The following is a 17,581-nucleotide window of genomic DNA, read 5'->3' as shown; positions in this document are numbered from 1 at the left end:
TTCACACCTCCAGGCTAGTTGCCCAAAACAATGCATCTGAAATTCTCCAGGTGCAACTAACACTAGGTAAGACTGCAATCCGGATTGTAGCTTGCTACAGATCCCCCACCATGCCCCAGGATTCTTGCTACACCTTTCTAAACATACTGGAAAATATTTAGATACAACCAAATACCCTAATACTGGGTGATTTCAACTACCCTGCCATTAACTGGGAAAACTACTCATGTACCAACACCTTTGCCCAACTGTTCTTGGAATTCATAAATTCCAATGCCCTGGATCAACATATCCATAGTCCCACCAGGGGCTCCAATATCCTAGACCTGGTCATTACCAACATGGGAAATCGATGCTCCACACCTATGATCATCCCCTCGTTGGTCAGGTCTGACCATAAGCTAATCACCCTTAACATCCACATCCCATGTCCACCCCCCCTAGTAAGGAAACCTCCATAAAAAACTTCTCCAAAGCCAACTTCATGCTACTCAAGTCAGAAGTGACAACCTTCATGACACACATGCAGACGGGAACTGAAAGTTCGACTGCTGAATCCTACACTAAGGCACTGTATGAGCACATATACTCATGCATGAATCGTGCCATCCCAAATAGAACCAAGATGCTCTCCTCCAAAAAAAGGAAGCCAATCTGGTGGTCCCCTGCCATAAACAAACTTTACAACAAAAGGAAGAAACTGTTGCAAAAAAGAGGAAAATCCCAGGATGCAAAAAACTCCCTTACCAGCCTCAGTAAGAAGCTGAGATCCCTCATAAAATCCTCCAAAGCTAGTTATGAAAATAAAATTGCCAAAGATTCCAAAGACAACCACAAGGCATTCTATAACTATGTCAAGAATCTAAATGACAATGCTCAGATCTGCACTGAGCTACAACAGAATGGCATTAAATATACTGATCCCAAGGATATTGCCAATATCCTGGCAGATCATTTCAGTGCCAACTTCACTAAACTCTCACACCCTAAACAGCCCATCTCAATACCAGAAGATTGCCAAATTCCAGTAATAACGGCCACACAGGTAAAAAACTCACTCTCCAAAGCTAAGAATATAGCATCCATGGGATCAGATGACATCCCAGGCTGTGTATTACATGAACTACAAAATGAACTGGTACCTCACCTAAGTGTCATGTTTAATCATAGCCTCACCTCAGGCTTCATGCCCAGTGAGTGACGCACAGCTACAGTTATCCCACTCTACAAGGAGGGATCCAACTTGCATCCTGGGAACTACTGCCCCATCAGTCTGATGAGCCTGATCTGCAAGGCCATGTAATGTATTATCATGCAACTTATAAACAATGACATTGGCAACCTTCAAACATTGGACCCCACCCAGTTTGGGTTTGTGAAGGGCTGATCTTGTCTCCTGAACCTGATTGACTTCTTCGAATCAGTCCCCAGAGCCAGGGATGAGGGTAAGGCGGTCCACACTGCCTATCTGGACTCGCGAAGGCCTTTGACACCATCCCCCACTCTGGAATCCTATATAGACTTACTAAGCCGGGCATTAATCCCTACATCACTCGATGGGTTGCCAACTGGCTTACTGACAGAACCCACACTGTATAAGTAGCCAACTCCAAATCCAGCTCCAGACAAGTGACAAGTTGACTACCTCAGGGTTCAGTCCTGGGACCGCTCTTGTTTGGCATCTACTTCTCTGAAGTACAGGCTAACACTAAGGGACTCTGACTAACAAAGTTTGCAGATGACTACAAACTGGGAGCCATTACTGAATCCCCAAATGATGTGGATACTCTACAAAGGGGCCTTACAGCAACTGATGCTTGGTGCCAGAGCCATGGGCTCAAACTCAATGCCAAGAAATTTATAGTTATCCCCTTTGGGAAAAACATATACCCATGAATTACGACATAGGTGGCAGTACACTAAACACCAAAAGTGTGATAAGAGACTTGGGGACACAGGTGGACAGTGGTCTCACCTTCGATAACCACATTGCCACAGCAGTCAGGAAATCCTGACATCATCACTAAGGGCTTTTCATTCAGAAAAAAGGAGGTCATTGTTCCACTGTACTCATCCCTCATTAACCCATTATAGAATACAATGCCCCATTTGGCATGTACCTCTCAAGACATCTGCAACAACTGGAAAGGACACAGAAATACCTCACTAAAAGTATCACAGGCCTAAAGCAGATGCCCTACTCTGACCACCTTAAACTCCAGCTATACTCTGTCACATATCATCTACTCAGAGGCTATCTCTGCTTAACATACAAGGCCATGTCAAACCCAGAGCTGTTGGAAATGCTACACTTAAAGAAATCCCAATCTCTGAGCCACATGCTCCAGGGATCTAAACCTTGTCATCACAATAAACAAAACATGCTGGAGGTATAGGTTCCTGACACAGAGACTCCCCAGACTCTGGAATAGACTGCTCATACCTGTCAAGCAGAGCGCCTCTTTGGCCCTCTTCAAAAGGAACCTTGACGATTTGATGGGAGAAAGGAAATTCACCCCGGGGAATCATGTCAGTTGCCCTGCTAGACAGGGTAACAGGGAAGTAAATAGTGTGGGAAGAAATAGCCAGATAATTGTTATGGCTAGGCTTGTATAGGCCCTAGGGCCAATAGCCTAGTACCAACCTATGGATCCCTGCTGAAATGTTAAGACTCATAGGGAGAAAAGACCAGAAATGCACAAGAGTGAATATCGAACATCACTCTTCCACTGAAGGTATATATAGTTATCTATGTATATAAATAACAACTCCGAGGTTACTATACCTTGGAGAAAAGGAAATATTCAGAGAAATGGCAATCTTGGAATTAGTATCACCCAGATGTTTGGTCTTTCAGTGTCCACATTTTGGGATTCAGCAGTCTGAGTTCTGACATTTCAAATGATTATCTGCAGCTGCACCTTGTGGTGCTGCGGTAGCGTTGTCACCTCACAGTAAGACGTTGTCCTGTTCGATTCTCAGCTAGAGCATCTTCTGTGTGGAGACATGCATGAATGGGCGTACCTTCATTGAAGGTTGTGCATCAGAGCTGGCAACTCGGCACATAAAAATCTACTGCCAGTCATTAGCGGACTGGAGTTCCACTATGGCGACCCCTAACCGGGAAAAGCCGAAAGACACAACATCCGTAGCTGCACCTTGTTTATATTGATAAATCACTACCTTCTGCGTTGTATCTTTCAGCATATGTGGTGCTTAACTGGATACTCTTGGTTGACAATGATCAACAAAAAAGCTCAAGGTCTGATGAAAGATTTTGTTAAATGTATCTCTTTTTACGAAAGAGTAGAGAAATATCTGATAACATATCCTTTTCATAACTTACATTTTGAAGGAAGAGGTTACAACCTAAGACCAGAAGAATATAATAAAGTGGGGATAAATATAAGTAAGATATTATAAGAACTCTCTCATTTCTTTTAAAGGCATTTCATTTGCATTACTATTGTACTTTAGTGCTGACAAACCTATAATGGCCTGGAAACAAAAAATTAAAATTTTTTTGATGAAATTTGCATCTATAGCCTTTGTTAATAAAAGCACATAGGTGGATTCCAGCTTCCTCAGAACCCAAATTTGTGCCTCTCCATTGCCAGCTGCTCTTTTTAATGGCTCTTACATTTCTGATATTAAATTCTGAAAATCACTTCTTTATAACTTTTGTCTGGTAAACTATGTTCTTTAAGTGAAGATTTTTTCAGGATAAAATTTATAATAGCCCAGCAAGATGAAAAGTTTCATGGTAAACTGTTTTGTTTAAATGAAATTTTTTTCAGGATGAAATGATAACAGTTCAGCCAGATGACCAATCTCTAAAGTTCTTTATACAGTAACGACTGAAGACATAATTTTAATATGAAAGCACTTTGCAAAGCCTGGTGCTACGCAAGTAATATATTTTATTGGTATCTCTCATCAGCACTTGTTCATAAAAAGTTATTTACAGTTGAACTAATTGAATTACTCTCAGTATTTAATATGCTAACCTGCTGGAAAGAACATTTACAAAAAATATTTTAGTTTGCTAAAAATGTTAATTTACTTCACTAATACATACAGAAGAAGCTTCACTACTATATTTTTCTAAGTCTCATTAAAGTAATTAATTGTTGCTATAGGCATTTTAAGAAGCATTTCCTCTTAATTCCAAAGCAGTGCTCAGAGTAATTTTTCTTTTGTACAAATGTATACAAAGTGCAGTTTGAGTTTTTTTTTTTTTTTTTTTTTTTTTTTTACTGCTAAATGAAAACCTTTAATAGAAATAAATTAATAGCTGATAAGCTGTGTGATACTGACAAACTATTATCAGCACATTACAGAAGTGAGTAATATATTTTAGTAAACCTTCGTATGAGAATATATGATACAGAAGACATTAGCCAGACAGCAGATCTGTGACTGGAATGTTACATTGCTGGTATACCAGCCTTGAGTTATCACCCAGTTGTTTGTATTTCTGAACCTGATAAGAAATTCCTGTTTAAAAAATCAACCCCAAAGACACTGCAGTATTCATCTTAAAATTAAATGTTTGCCGGAAAGATATTGAATGTGTAGGACCTGATGGTGCAACTGGGGTTGCATTACAAACAGATACTGTTCTAAAATGAATCCAAAGAAATTATTTGGGTATGGGAAGCATGACAAATTGAAAATCTTATCTAAAAAGTCACTAGAGTAATTTATATTCTGAGTTTAAGGTTCTAGTCTTTGGTAAAACGTTTATGTTCTGTCAGAAGTTCTTTTAAATTGTATTTAATGCTGAGATAGAGAGGAATGCATATTGCCAACAAAACTCTTGATGACATGTTTGAAAACTGACATTAAAGCAACAAATATAAGAATTATATTTCTTCAGTCTGATTCTTATGATGTAGACTACACAATGCGAAATGAACTGAAGTAGATTCCTCACTTTAAACATCAGATAGAGAGTAATTCAAACTACACTGACAAATGTATTCCTAAGTATCATAAGAAAAACTTTCAGGGTTTGAGCTATATGTATGTGTATATATATATATATATATATATATATATATATATATATATATATATATATATATATATATATACATATGTATATATACACACACACACACATATATATATATATATATATATATATATATATATATACATATATGTATATATATATATATATATATATATGTGTGTGTACAGTGGATATAAAAAGTGTACACACCCCTGTTAAAATGCCAGGTTTTTGTGATATAAAAAATGAGACCACAATAAATCATTTTAAAAATGTTCCCACTTTTAATGTGACCTATAACCTGTACAATTCATTTGAAAAACAAACACATTTGTTAGGGTAAAAAATATAAAAAATAAAAAAACCTACAATAAGCTGCTTGCATAAGTGTGCACACCCTTAAACTAATACTTTGTTGAAGCAATGTTTAATTACAGCATTCAGTCCTCTTGGGTACACACCTACCATCAATTAAAGTTCAGATGTCCTAGTAGGATTTTCCTGACATTTACTCAGTTGCCTGCTACAGCAAAAGCCATGGTTCGCAGAGCACTTATAAAGCATCAAAGGGATTTCATTACTGAAAGGTATCAGTCAGGAGAAGGGTACAAAAAAATTTCCACAGCATTGGATATACCATGGAACACAGTGAAGATGGTCATCAAAAAGTGGAGAAAATATGGGACAACAGTGATGTTGCAAAGAACTGGACGTCCCTCAAAGATTGATGAAAAGACAAGATGAAAACTGGTCAGGGAGGCTGCCAAGAGACCTACAGCAACACTGAAGGAGCTGCAGGAATTTTTGGCAAGTACTGGTTGTGTACTACATGTGAAAACAATCTTCCGTATTCTCCATATGTCTGGACTATGGGTTAGGGTTGCAAGACAGAAGCCTTTTCTTATACAGAAAAACATCTAGGCCTGGTTAAAATTTGCAAAACAATACATCAAGTCTCCCAAAAGCATGTGAGAAAATGTGTTTTGGTCTGATGAGACCAAGGCTGAACCTTTTGGCCACAATTCCAAAAGGTACGTTTGGCGCAAAAAACACATTGCATCAACAAAAGAACACCATCCCTACTGTGAAGCATGGTGGTGGCAGTGTCATGCTTTGGGGTTGCTTTTCTTCAGCTGGAACTGGGGCTTTAGTCAAAGTGGAAGGAATAATGAACAGTTACAAATACCAGTCACTTCTGGCCCAAAACCTTCAGGCATCTGCTAGAAAGCTGAAGATGAAGAGGAATTTCACCTTTCAACATGACAATGACCCCAAGCATACATCCAGATCAACAAACGAATGGCTTAACCAGAAGAAAATTAAAGTTTTGGAATGGCCCAGCCAGAGCCCAGACCTAAATCCAATAGAAAATCTGTGGGGTGACCTAAAGAGGGCTGTGCACAACAGATGCCCTCACAATGTGACAGATTTGGAGTGCTTTTGCAAAGAAGAATGGGTGAATATTGCCAAGTGAAGGTGCTTCAACAAAGTATTAGTTTAAGGGTATGCACAATCAGCGTATTCTACATTTTTTATTTTTTTGTATTTTTCCTCTAATAGATTTCTTTTTCAATTGAATTGTACAGGTTATAGGTCACATTAAAAGTGGGAAAAGTCTTGAAATGATTTATTGTGGTCTCATTTTTTTATATCACAAAAACCTGCCATTTTAACAGGGGTGTGTACACTTTTTATATCCACTGTGTGTGTGTCTGTCTATATATATATATATATATATATATATATCCACTGTGTGTGTGTCTGTCTATATATATATATATATATATGTGTGTGTGTGAGATAAAATATTGAATGCTCAACTAATTAAAAAAATAAATAAAAATTAAAAAACTTTAAACATTTATTTTTAGCAGGTGGGGAAAGCCCTCTGCAACCCTGACACTCCCTGTCACTTATAAATACCAACTCCAAGATCTCAATACAAGGGGGAAACAGCAAATCTCCAGTCCTGACACAATCACAGTGTTGCAAATAAAATGAGCAGCAATTTGTGATCTTTATGCATCTGATATTTTTGCACATCTTTTCACCATTGGGGTTGGGAGTTGGCGTGGTTACAGTGTTTACCTCACCTATGGGTATTGGCTAGGCTTAAAACAGCAAACACAGGCAGTTAGCCTAGTAATTATCTATGAACCTAAAATAATTTGAACACATTGCTTTCATATATAGATATAGACACCATTATCAACTGAGACGTAAAAAACATTGCCAATTGAACTGAGACATGTTGCTTTAATCTTTACAAGAAAACTGATGTTTTCTTAAACAAAAGCATGCTTTTGATAGGCTTTCAAGTCATGATTAGACAGGTATATAATGTTCCTTTCAACTAAATATGTATTTTTTTAGGTCACAAAGAGATGCTGACAGGACACATTTTACAGCTGCTTGCCGCAAAAAAATTATTAGTGGACATTCATTTTAACCTACTGTGTCTAATGTCAGGACCATTTTTGAAGGTTATGTTTTGAAAGGTTGAGACATGCCATTTATATTACATCCATTTCAGAACTGTTGATTCATACTAGTTTGGCCCATATTTTTCAAAGTTGTGTATTAGATCCTAGGAAGATTTTATACTGGGAAACAAAAAACAAATGTTAACATAAGCTAGATTAGTTAATGAAATGTGTAGATATATATCTTAATGTCAGACAGGATGAGTAGATGAGGTCTGTTGTGGGTAAGTAAAATAAAACTGTCAGAATTATTAATAGTAAAACATTAAAAGTATATTTTATTTTTAGCACAGACAGTAATGAAGAAGATGATTATGACAGTATGAACACAAACAAAACTTGGGTGATGGCACCAAGGTCTCGTGAAGCAGATACAACCCAGATGTTAAACGCTCTGCTGAGCAACTATGACAACAAGCTGCGTCCTGACATCGGCAGTAAGTTCACTGAGAATATATTTTATTGCAACAATGCTCTGGCTTTCCAGAATAGGTCTACACGTTCTATGTCTAAAGTCATTAGAATTTATTCTTGTAAAAATGTTGCCTTTCAAAACAAACATTCCCAGCAGCTTACTCAGATCATGTGTATGCATCATGGCAGAGGGGAAAGAGCGCAAAAGAGGGACATAGATGTAATTTCATTTCTTTTCAGTAAAACTGACATTTATTTTACTTTTCTCCTTATAAATTAAAGCCATAATATGTAACATTCAATGTTTCAGTATCTATTAATTATGAAGGTGGCTACAAATGAATTAAATGTTGCATTTAATAGCTGGAACATTCTTCTGAGTCATTTGCTCTTTCATGGGACATGGCAGATGCTATAGCACCAAACAAGACATTATTGTATTGAACTGTTTCACTCATACTAGTTCCAAACAAGACAGTCTCAAAAGTATCCAAACTTAATACAGCTTGTTTTTATGGAATTCTATTAGTAATTGTCAACAGGCTGCTAAACAATCAAGTACAATTCACTACCTTGACAATTTCCCATCACTGCTTCCAAAAGAAATAAAAAATGCAGTTTGTATATAGTATATCCAGGGTATTGAATCATTTTAAGGACAGAAAAAAAAAAACAACTTCCTGTGAAATGTCTTAATTATATACCTCTACCAAATACTGTCATTTCAAGCCCTTGGGAGCAGAAGACAGGCCCTTTTTTGGAAAATTAGTCACACAGTTATTTTTTCCTAATATGAACTTTCACTGTTTAAATGCAACTAGGTATCTCTTTTATTTATTTTTAGCATTTTCACTTGTTTTCCTGATATCATTACATGCATTTTTATATTAACACTATATCTGTTTATCAGCTGACAAGCATAATTCAGTAAATATAGAGGCCATCATAAGATTGCCATATCTGTTGTTGGCAGCATTCATGCATGCATATAGACCCACGAATCTATATTGCTATATATTATTACGACAGAGCAGCTCAAATAGATGTGCTTACCATGTTGCAATGTGGGTAGTTGACATGTTGCTTTGGCTATTGCTTTTCAAATATTGTATCATAGATCACTCTTAAAGTACTTAGCAAAGCTGCACAAGGTGAGAGAATGTATGCGTCATGTTCTTTTCATCCTAAGATATACCTCAACAACCTTATGTTACATTAGCAGCTAATGCAAATGCCACTCAATAGAACACATATCCAAGACAGTAAGTTGTGCATCAAAGTTTGTATTATATGGTCCAAACATGCACGTGTTCCTGGCACGAGATAACGCTGGAGCTCCTCTCTTCAGTGTGACACTTATGATATCATCAACTTCAGTAATGACAATACAGCTGCACTATCAAACTAGAAGTCTTGTATGCATTACTCTCACAGAAAACAGCTCCCTGTTGTTAGGGCATAAGTTTTATTACTGACCCATAACCTGGTACATTTTGCCAAGCTGAGAAAGCAGGAGCTTGCCATCAATCTACCAGGACATGGCTAACCATGTACATTCACCTTTTGGGGTAAAGTGAATGGTTTCACACATATCTGCTAGGAAGACAGGACCCAGCTTCATTTGCCAGAAGTATGGGGAATGGTGAGCCACACTACCTAGAAGCACAGGAGATGCAGCTGTCAGGAGCAAAAGTGATGATCGCATATCTGCTAATATGCTAATAGTGTAGACAGTGGTCACACACAACAGCCAGGAGGTCAGAGGAGTAATAAACACCTGTACTGGCTAAGATAATGGGGCAGGTTACACACCTGCACCTGCTAGGAGCACAGGAAATGGTTACACACACTTCACAGGAGAGGATCACACAGAGAGCTCAGCACATGACTTACATGCTCCTTACTGCAATTGCAAGCTCAGTATGTGTAATACCTGTTTTTTTTTTTTTTTTTTTTTTGGCAAGCCCTCTGTACACCCCACAATGGGAATAAGCCTCCATAACCCTGTCGTCTACATGTATTACCTCAGGTTGTTGTACCTTTGGGGAAGGGACACATGCAGACATCAGCAAAAGTCAGATTTTGCACAGAATTACATTCACAACAGCAAGGCTCATAGTTAACTTCAGCGGCAGATCACACACCTGCAAGGAACACAGGTGATCTCTAACCTATAGAAGCACAATTGATGGCCATTTATACTTGCAGGGCACATAGTGGCAAGTCAAATGTCTTTTGAAACCACTGGGGTTGATCCGTTTATAGTCATAAACACCTACAGAGAACACAAGTGATGGTAACCTACATGATAAAAGCAGTGGGGATGATAATATTGGTGATATGCACTTGGAGGGAGATCAGCTGACATTCCTATCATTTGTAAGAGTGCAGTTGACAGTTTAACGCACATGCAGTATTCTGCTGAAGTCTGTTTGAAACATAGATCAAAAGCACTTATTATATTCCTCTGAGATTAATTTATTTTATGTATATGGTTTTGCTACTGCTGAATATATTCCTAGTTTTATTTTTTTTTTAGCTTCTGGTTCTTTACACCTGCATGAAGCACAGAAAATAGTCACATACCTGTAAGAAGCACTGGGGATAATCATACACACCTGTCAGGAGTACAGACACTGGTCAGATAACCTGTAAAAGCACAGGTGATGTATACCTACATTGAAGACAGCGAATGGTGAGATATGCATGAAAAGAGCATAGGACGTGGTCATTTACCTGGCAGAAGTAAAGTGTATGGAAATACTCAGTTGTCCGGAGCATACCTAATGTTATGCATTTCTGCAAGGAGCAAACACACACGCGTGCGTACACACACACACACACACACACACACACACACACACACACACACACACACACACCTACCAGGAGCATAGTGGATAGGCAAGACAATGTACCCAACACTTTAGTCATAGGTGACTGTATAGTCAGGCGCACTGATGTCCCACTCACCAGGCTGAACAAGGAGAAAATTTCAGTCAGCTGCCTGTTGGCTGCCAGGATCCGCCACATAACACATGCCCTCAAGTCACTCCACAACAAGTACAAATATGACTCTGTCATTGTCCATGCTGGAGTGCTGGCATGAATGACTTGAGACGTACCACCCTGGACTACATGAAAAGAGACATGGAAGTGCTCTCGGATCATGTGGCCCAGGCAGGTATGACCCTAGCCCTGAGTACCATCCTGCCTTCACCCAGAATGACACTACAATATAAGGGCAAAATGATTGACTTCAACAATTGGCTAAGCTTCTGGTGTCATTCAAAGGGGATCCAGTATCTGTCTGCCTGGGAAGACATGATCGACAAACCACAATGCTTTGCCAGAGATGGTCTGCACCTGTCGCCCCTGGGATTCAGGTTACTGGCTAAAGCTCTTGCCACTCCTATAGTGCCTTTTTTAGGCAAGGTTCAAAGGACAAAACCACCACAGTAACAGATACAAGCATGCAAAATCTGAAGGTAATGCTACTCAATGCTAGAAGTCTAAACCTCAAAATGCATTCTCTCGAGGCTCTCCTAAAAATGGAGAACATCGATATCTGTGCAGTAACTGAGACCTGGTTCAAGGCTCCAGAGAGCACCCCTGCAATACCAGGCTACAACTCTTACCACACTTTTCGGCCACAAAACCAAGACCGAAACACTAAAGGTGGAGGAGTGTCCATATTCCCTAGGATATTCACACCTCCAGGCTAGTTGCCCACCACAATGCATCTGAAATTCTTCACGTGCAACTAACACTAGGTAAGACTGCAATCCAAATTGTAGCTTGCTACAGATTCCCCCACCATGCCCCAAGATTCTCACTACACCTTTCTAAACATACTGGAAAATATTAAGATACAACCAAACACCCTAATACTTTGTGATTTCAACTACCCTGCCATTAACTGGGAAAACTACTCAAGTACCAACTCCTTTTCCCAATGGTTCTTGGAATTAATAAATTCCAACGCCCTGGATCAACTAATCTATTGTCCCACCAGGGACTCCAATATCCTAGACCTGGTCATTACCAAAATGTGAGGTAGATGCTCCACACCAGTGGTCACCCCTCATTGGTCAAGTCTGACCATAAGCAAATCACCCTTGACATCCACATCTCCCCCCCCCCCCAGTAAGGAAACCTCCTTAAAAAACTTCTCCAAAGCCAACTTCATGCTACTAAAGTCAGAAGTGACAAACTTCACGACACCCATGCAGATGGGATCTGAAAGTTCAACTGCAGAATCCTACTCTAAGGCACTGTACGAGCACATCCATCCCAAGTAGAACCAAGATGCTCTCTTCCAAAAAAAGGAAGCCAATCTGGTGGTCCCCTGCTATAAACAAACTATACAACAGAAGGAAGAAACTGTTGCAGAAAAGAGGAAAATCCCAGGATGCAAAAAACTCCCTCACCAGCCTCAGTAAGAAGCTGAGATCCCTCATAAAATCCTCAAAAGCTAGTTACGAAAATAAAATTGCCAAGGATTCCAAAGACAACCACAAGGCATAAGGCATATAGTTATGTCAAAAATCTAAATGGCAATGCTCAAATCTGCTCTGAGCTACAACAGAATGGCATTAAATATACCAATCCCAACGAAATTGCCAATATCCTGGCAGATCAATTTAGTGCCAACTTCACCCCCCTCTCACCCCCTAAAGGGCATATCTCAATACCAAAAGATTGCCAAATTCCGGTAATCATGGCCACACAGGTAGAAATTGCACTCTCCAAAGCTAAGAATACAACATCCATGGGACCAGATGACATCCCAGGCTGTGTACTGCTGTGTACTACATGAACTACAAAATTAACTGGTACCTCACCTAAGTGTCATGTTTAATCATAGCCTCCCCTCAGGCTTCGTGCCCACTGAGTGGCGCACAGCTACAGTTATCCCACTCCACAAGGGGGGATCCACTTGGATCCCAGGAACTACCGTCCCATCAGTCTGACAAGCCTGATCTGCAAGGGCATGGAACGCATCATCATGGAACTTATAAACAAAGACATTGGCAACCTTTAAACACTGGCCTCCACCCAGTTTGGGTTTGTGAAGGGCCGATCTTGTCTCCTGAACCTGATTGACTTCTTCATATCAGTCTCCAGAGCTGTGGAAAAGGGTAAGGCGACAGCCTATCTGGGCCTCACCAAGGCCTTCAACACCATCCCCCCTCTGGAATCATAGATAAACTTACTAAGCTGGGCATAAATCCCTACATCACTCGATGGGTTGCCAACTGGCTTACTGACAGAACTCATACTGTAAAAGTAGCCGACTCCAAATCCAGCTCCAGACAAGTGACAAGTGGAGTACCTCAGGGTTCAATCCTGGGACCACTCTTGTTTGGTATCTACCTCTCTGAAATACAGGCCAACACTAACGGACTCTGGCTTACAAAGTTCGCAGATGACTGCAAACTGGGAGCCATTATTGAATCCCCAAATGATGTGGATAGTCTACAAAAGGGCCTTACAGAAACAGATGCCTGGTGTCAGAGCCATGGGCTCAAGCTTAATACCAAGAAATGTATAGTTATCCCCTTTGGAAAAAAACATGTACCCATGAATTACCACATAGGTTGCAGTACACTAAACATCAACAGTGTGATGAGAGACTTAGGGACACAGGTGGACAGTGGTCTCACTTTCGATAACCACATCACCACAACAGTCAGGAAATCCTTCTATGTGGCACACCTCGTCACTAAGGGCTTTTCATCCAGAAAAAAGGAGGTCATTGTCCCACTGTACTCATCCCTCATTAGACCCATTATAGAGTATAATGCCCCTTTTGGTATGTACCTCACAAGACATCTGCAACAGCTGGAAAGGCCACAGAAATACCTCACTAAAAGAATCACAGGCCTAAAGCAGATGCCATATGCTGACCATCTAAAAAAACTCCAGCTATACTCTGTGGCATATCGTCTACTCAGAGGCGATCTCTGCTTAACATACAAGGCCATGTCAAACCCTGTGCTTTTGGGCATGCTCCACTTAAAGAAATCCCAATCCCTCATTTATTTAATCACAATTATTCAATGACCTATTTTAATAATTATTGGGTGTATTTATTTTATTGTTTTTTAACCATATTGTTTTTATATTTCTACAGTTTTTATTATATGTAATTGTTATATATATAATTTTTTTAAGATTTTGTTAATTGTATTTTATATGAATGTTTATTTTTTGTTAAAATTTGTTTAACAAGTCTTGGCATTATAACCGTTGATATAGGCAGTTTTTTAAGGCAGTTTTTAGGATTTATATTGAGATATGTGTCAATGATTGTTAAATTAATTATAATTGGTTTTAATCAGTCATTATTTAATTATTTAATTAATTAATTAATTGCTGCATCTATTTAAATGGAAGTTATTGTTATACTGTTTGTACTCTGATGATGCCCGGTATATTTTATGGGTGAAAGCGCTTAGTAGTTGTCACTATTATGTCGTATTTTTAAACTAGCACTAATAAACCAGTGTTCTGCAGTTGAATTGGTTCATCTTGTTTAGTCTTACAGAAACAGATGCCTGGTGTCAGAGCCATGGGCTCAAGCTTAATACCAAGAAATCTATAGTTATCCCCTTTGGAAAAAAACATGTACCCATGAATTACCACATAGGTTGCAGTACACTAAACATCGAAAGTGTGATGAGAGACTTAGGGACACAGGTGGACAGTGGTCTCACTTTCGATAACCACATCACCACAATAGTCAGAAAATCCTTCTATGTGGCACACCTCATCACTAAGGGCTTTTCATCCAGAAAAAAAGGAGGTCATTGTCCCACTGTACTCATCCCTCATTAGACCCATTATTAGAGTATAATGCCCCTTTTGGTATGTACCTCACAAGACATCTGCAACAGCTGGAAAGGCCACAGAAATACCTCACTAAAAGAATCACAGGCCTAAAGCAGATGCCATATGCTGACCATCTAAAAAAACTCCAGCTATACTCTGTGGCATATCGTCTACTCAGAGGCGATCTCTGCTTAACATACAAGGCCATGTCAAACCCTGTGCTTTTGGGCATGCTCCACTTAAAGAAATCCCAATCCCTCAGAGCCACACGCTCCAGGGATCTAAACCTTATCATCACAATGAACAAAACATGCTGGAGGGATAGGTTCCTGACCCAGAGACTCCCCATACTCTGGAATAGACTACCCATACATGTCAAGCAGAGCGCCTCCTTGGCCCTCTTCAAAAGGAACCTTGATGATTGGATGAGAGATAGGAAATTCACCCAGGGGATCATGTCAGTCGCCCTGCTAGACAGGGGTCCAGAGAAGTAAATATTGTGAGAAGAAATATCCAGGGAATTGTTATGGCTAGGCTTGTATAGGCCCTAGGGCCGATAGCCTAGTACCAACCTATGAACCTATGATACACAATCACACATCTAGAGGGAAAACAAATTACACTCACCTGCCACCAGTATATTTTATGGGTAAACACAACTGCAGGCAACACAGGGAATCATCACATACACCAGCTAGGTGCATATCAGATGTCACACACATACCGGTATCGGAGCATGTATACAGACAACCTACTACTCCTAAAGCATGCAAATACAATGTGTAAGAGATGCATCTATACTATGAATCTGGACTCAATGCTGCCTCACATAGCAACAAACCAAATTCCAGGCATATTGTCAGCACACACACTCCACCAGCCACACGTACCAAGCACACAACACATTAACCCAAATATGTGGAGGTACTCGCTAGAAATATGCCAAAAGAGCAAAGACCTCCCAAATACAAACCTGCCACAATATTGTCCCAACAGCACCCACTACATATAATAACAGATGCATCAGTGTCTCACCCAAGGCAAAACATATCTAAAGCAAATGTCTTGGTCATAGGTGACTCCCGAGTGAGAAACACAGATGTCCCCCTCACTAAGCTGGACAAGGAGAAGGTCACGGTCAACTCCTTGTCTGGAGCAATCATCATCATCTTTCGGATTTTTCCGTTAGGGGTCGCCACAGTGGATCATCTCTATCCATTTCTTCCTATCCTCTGCATCTTGCTCTGTCACACCAACCGTCTGCATGTCCTCTCTCACCATGTCCATAAACCTTAACTTAGGCCTTCCTCTTTTCCTCTTACCTGGCAGCTCCATCCTTAGCATCTTTTTCCCAATATACCCATCATCCCTCCTCAGCACATATCCAAACCAACGCAATCTCGTCTCTCTTGCTTTGTCTCCAAACTGTCCAACATGAGCTGACCCTCTAATATACTGATTCCTAATCCTATCCATCCTAGTCACACTGAGTGCAAATCTTAACATCTTTAACTCTGCCACATCCAGCTCTGACTCCTGCCTTTTTGTCAGTGCCACTGTCTCCAACCCATATAACATAGCTGGTCTCACTACTGTCTTGTAGACCTTCCCTTTCACTCTTACTGGTACCCGTCTGTCACAAATCACTCCTGACATTCTTCTCCACCCATTCCACCCTGCCTGTACTCTCTTCTTCACCTCTCTTCCACATTCACCATTACACTGAACTGTTGATCCCAAGTACTTAAACTCGTCCACCTTTACCAACTCTACTCCCTGCATCCTCACCATTCCTCTTCCCTCCCTCTCATTTACACACATATATTCTGTCTTAGCCCTGCTGACCTTCATTCCTCTGCTCTCTAGAGCATATCTCCACCTCTCCAGAGTCTCCTCAACCTGATTCCTACTCTCACTACAGATCACAATGTCATCTGCAAACATCATAGTCCACGGGGCCTCCTGTCTGATCTCATCTGTCAACCTGTCCATCAAATAAGAAAGGACTCGGAGCTGATCCTTGATGTAATCCCACCTCCACCTTAAACGGATCTGTCACTTCCACTGCAGTCCTCACCACTGTCATACTACCCTCGTACATATCCTGTACCACTCTTACATACTTCTCTGCTATTCCTGACTTCCTCATACAATACCACAACTCTTCTCTAGGCACCCTGTCATATGCTTTCTCCAAGTCTACAAAGACACAATGCAACTCCTTCTGACCTTCTCTGTATTTCTCCAATAACACTCTCAGAGCAAACATCACATCTGTAGTGCTCTTCCCTGGCATGAAACCATACTGCTGATCACTAATCGTCACCTCCCTTCTTAACCTAGCTTCTACTACTCTCTCCCATAACTTCAGGCTGTGACTGATCAATTTTATCCCTCTGTAGTTACTGCAACTCTGCACATCACCCTTATTCTTAAAGATAGGTACCAAAACACTTTTTTCTGCACTCCTCAGGCATCCTCTGACTTTCCAAAATTTCATTAAATAATCTAGTTAAAAATTCCACTGCCATTTCTCCTAAGCACCTCCATGCTTCCATTGGGATGTCATCTGGGCCAACAGCCTTTCCATTCTTCATCCTCTTCATAGCTGTCCTTACTTCCTCCTTGCTAATCTGTTTCACTTCCTGATTCACTATCCCCACATCATCCAACCTTCTCTCTCTCTCATTCTCTTCATTCATCAGCCTCTCAAAATACTCTTTCCATCTACTCAGCACACTCTCCTCTCTTGTGAGTACATTTCCCTCACTATCCTTTATCACCCTTACTTGCTGCACATCTTTCCCAGCTCTGTTCCTCTGTCTAGCCAATC

General features: G+C 40.1%; 1 protein-coding gene across 1 annotated transcript in view; it reads left to right on the top strand.

Moving 5' to 3' along the window:
* The window catches only part of LOC122790048 (gamma-aminobutyric acid receptor subunit gamma-4-like), a 3,058,882-nt gene that overhangs the window by 1,399,984 nt on the left and 1,641,317 nt on the right, over positions 1 to 17,581 (top strand). The window contains exon 3 of the mRNA XM_044057614.1: positions 7,789 to 7,937. Coding sequence (XP_043913549.1) covers positions 7,789 to 7,937 — 149 coding nt within the window. The remainder of the gene's footprint in view (positions 1 to 7,788; positions 7,938 to 17,581) is intronic.

This window comes from Protopterus annectens, chromosome 15.part0 (assembly GCF_019279795.1).
Source record: "Protopterus annectens isolate FY-2018-M chromosome 15.part0, PAN1.0, whole genome shotgun sequence".
In the NCBI taxonomy this organism is placed as follows: domain Eukaryota; kingdom Metazoa; phylum Chordata; order Ceratodontiformes; family Protopteridae; genus Protopterus; species Protopterus annectens.
Note: the sequence above shows the minus strand (reverse complement) of the source record. Positions and strands in the feature narration are given on the sequence as shown.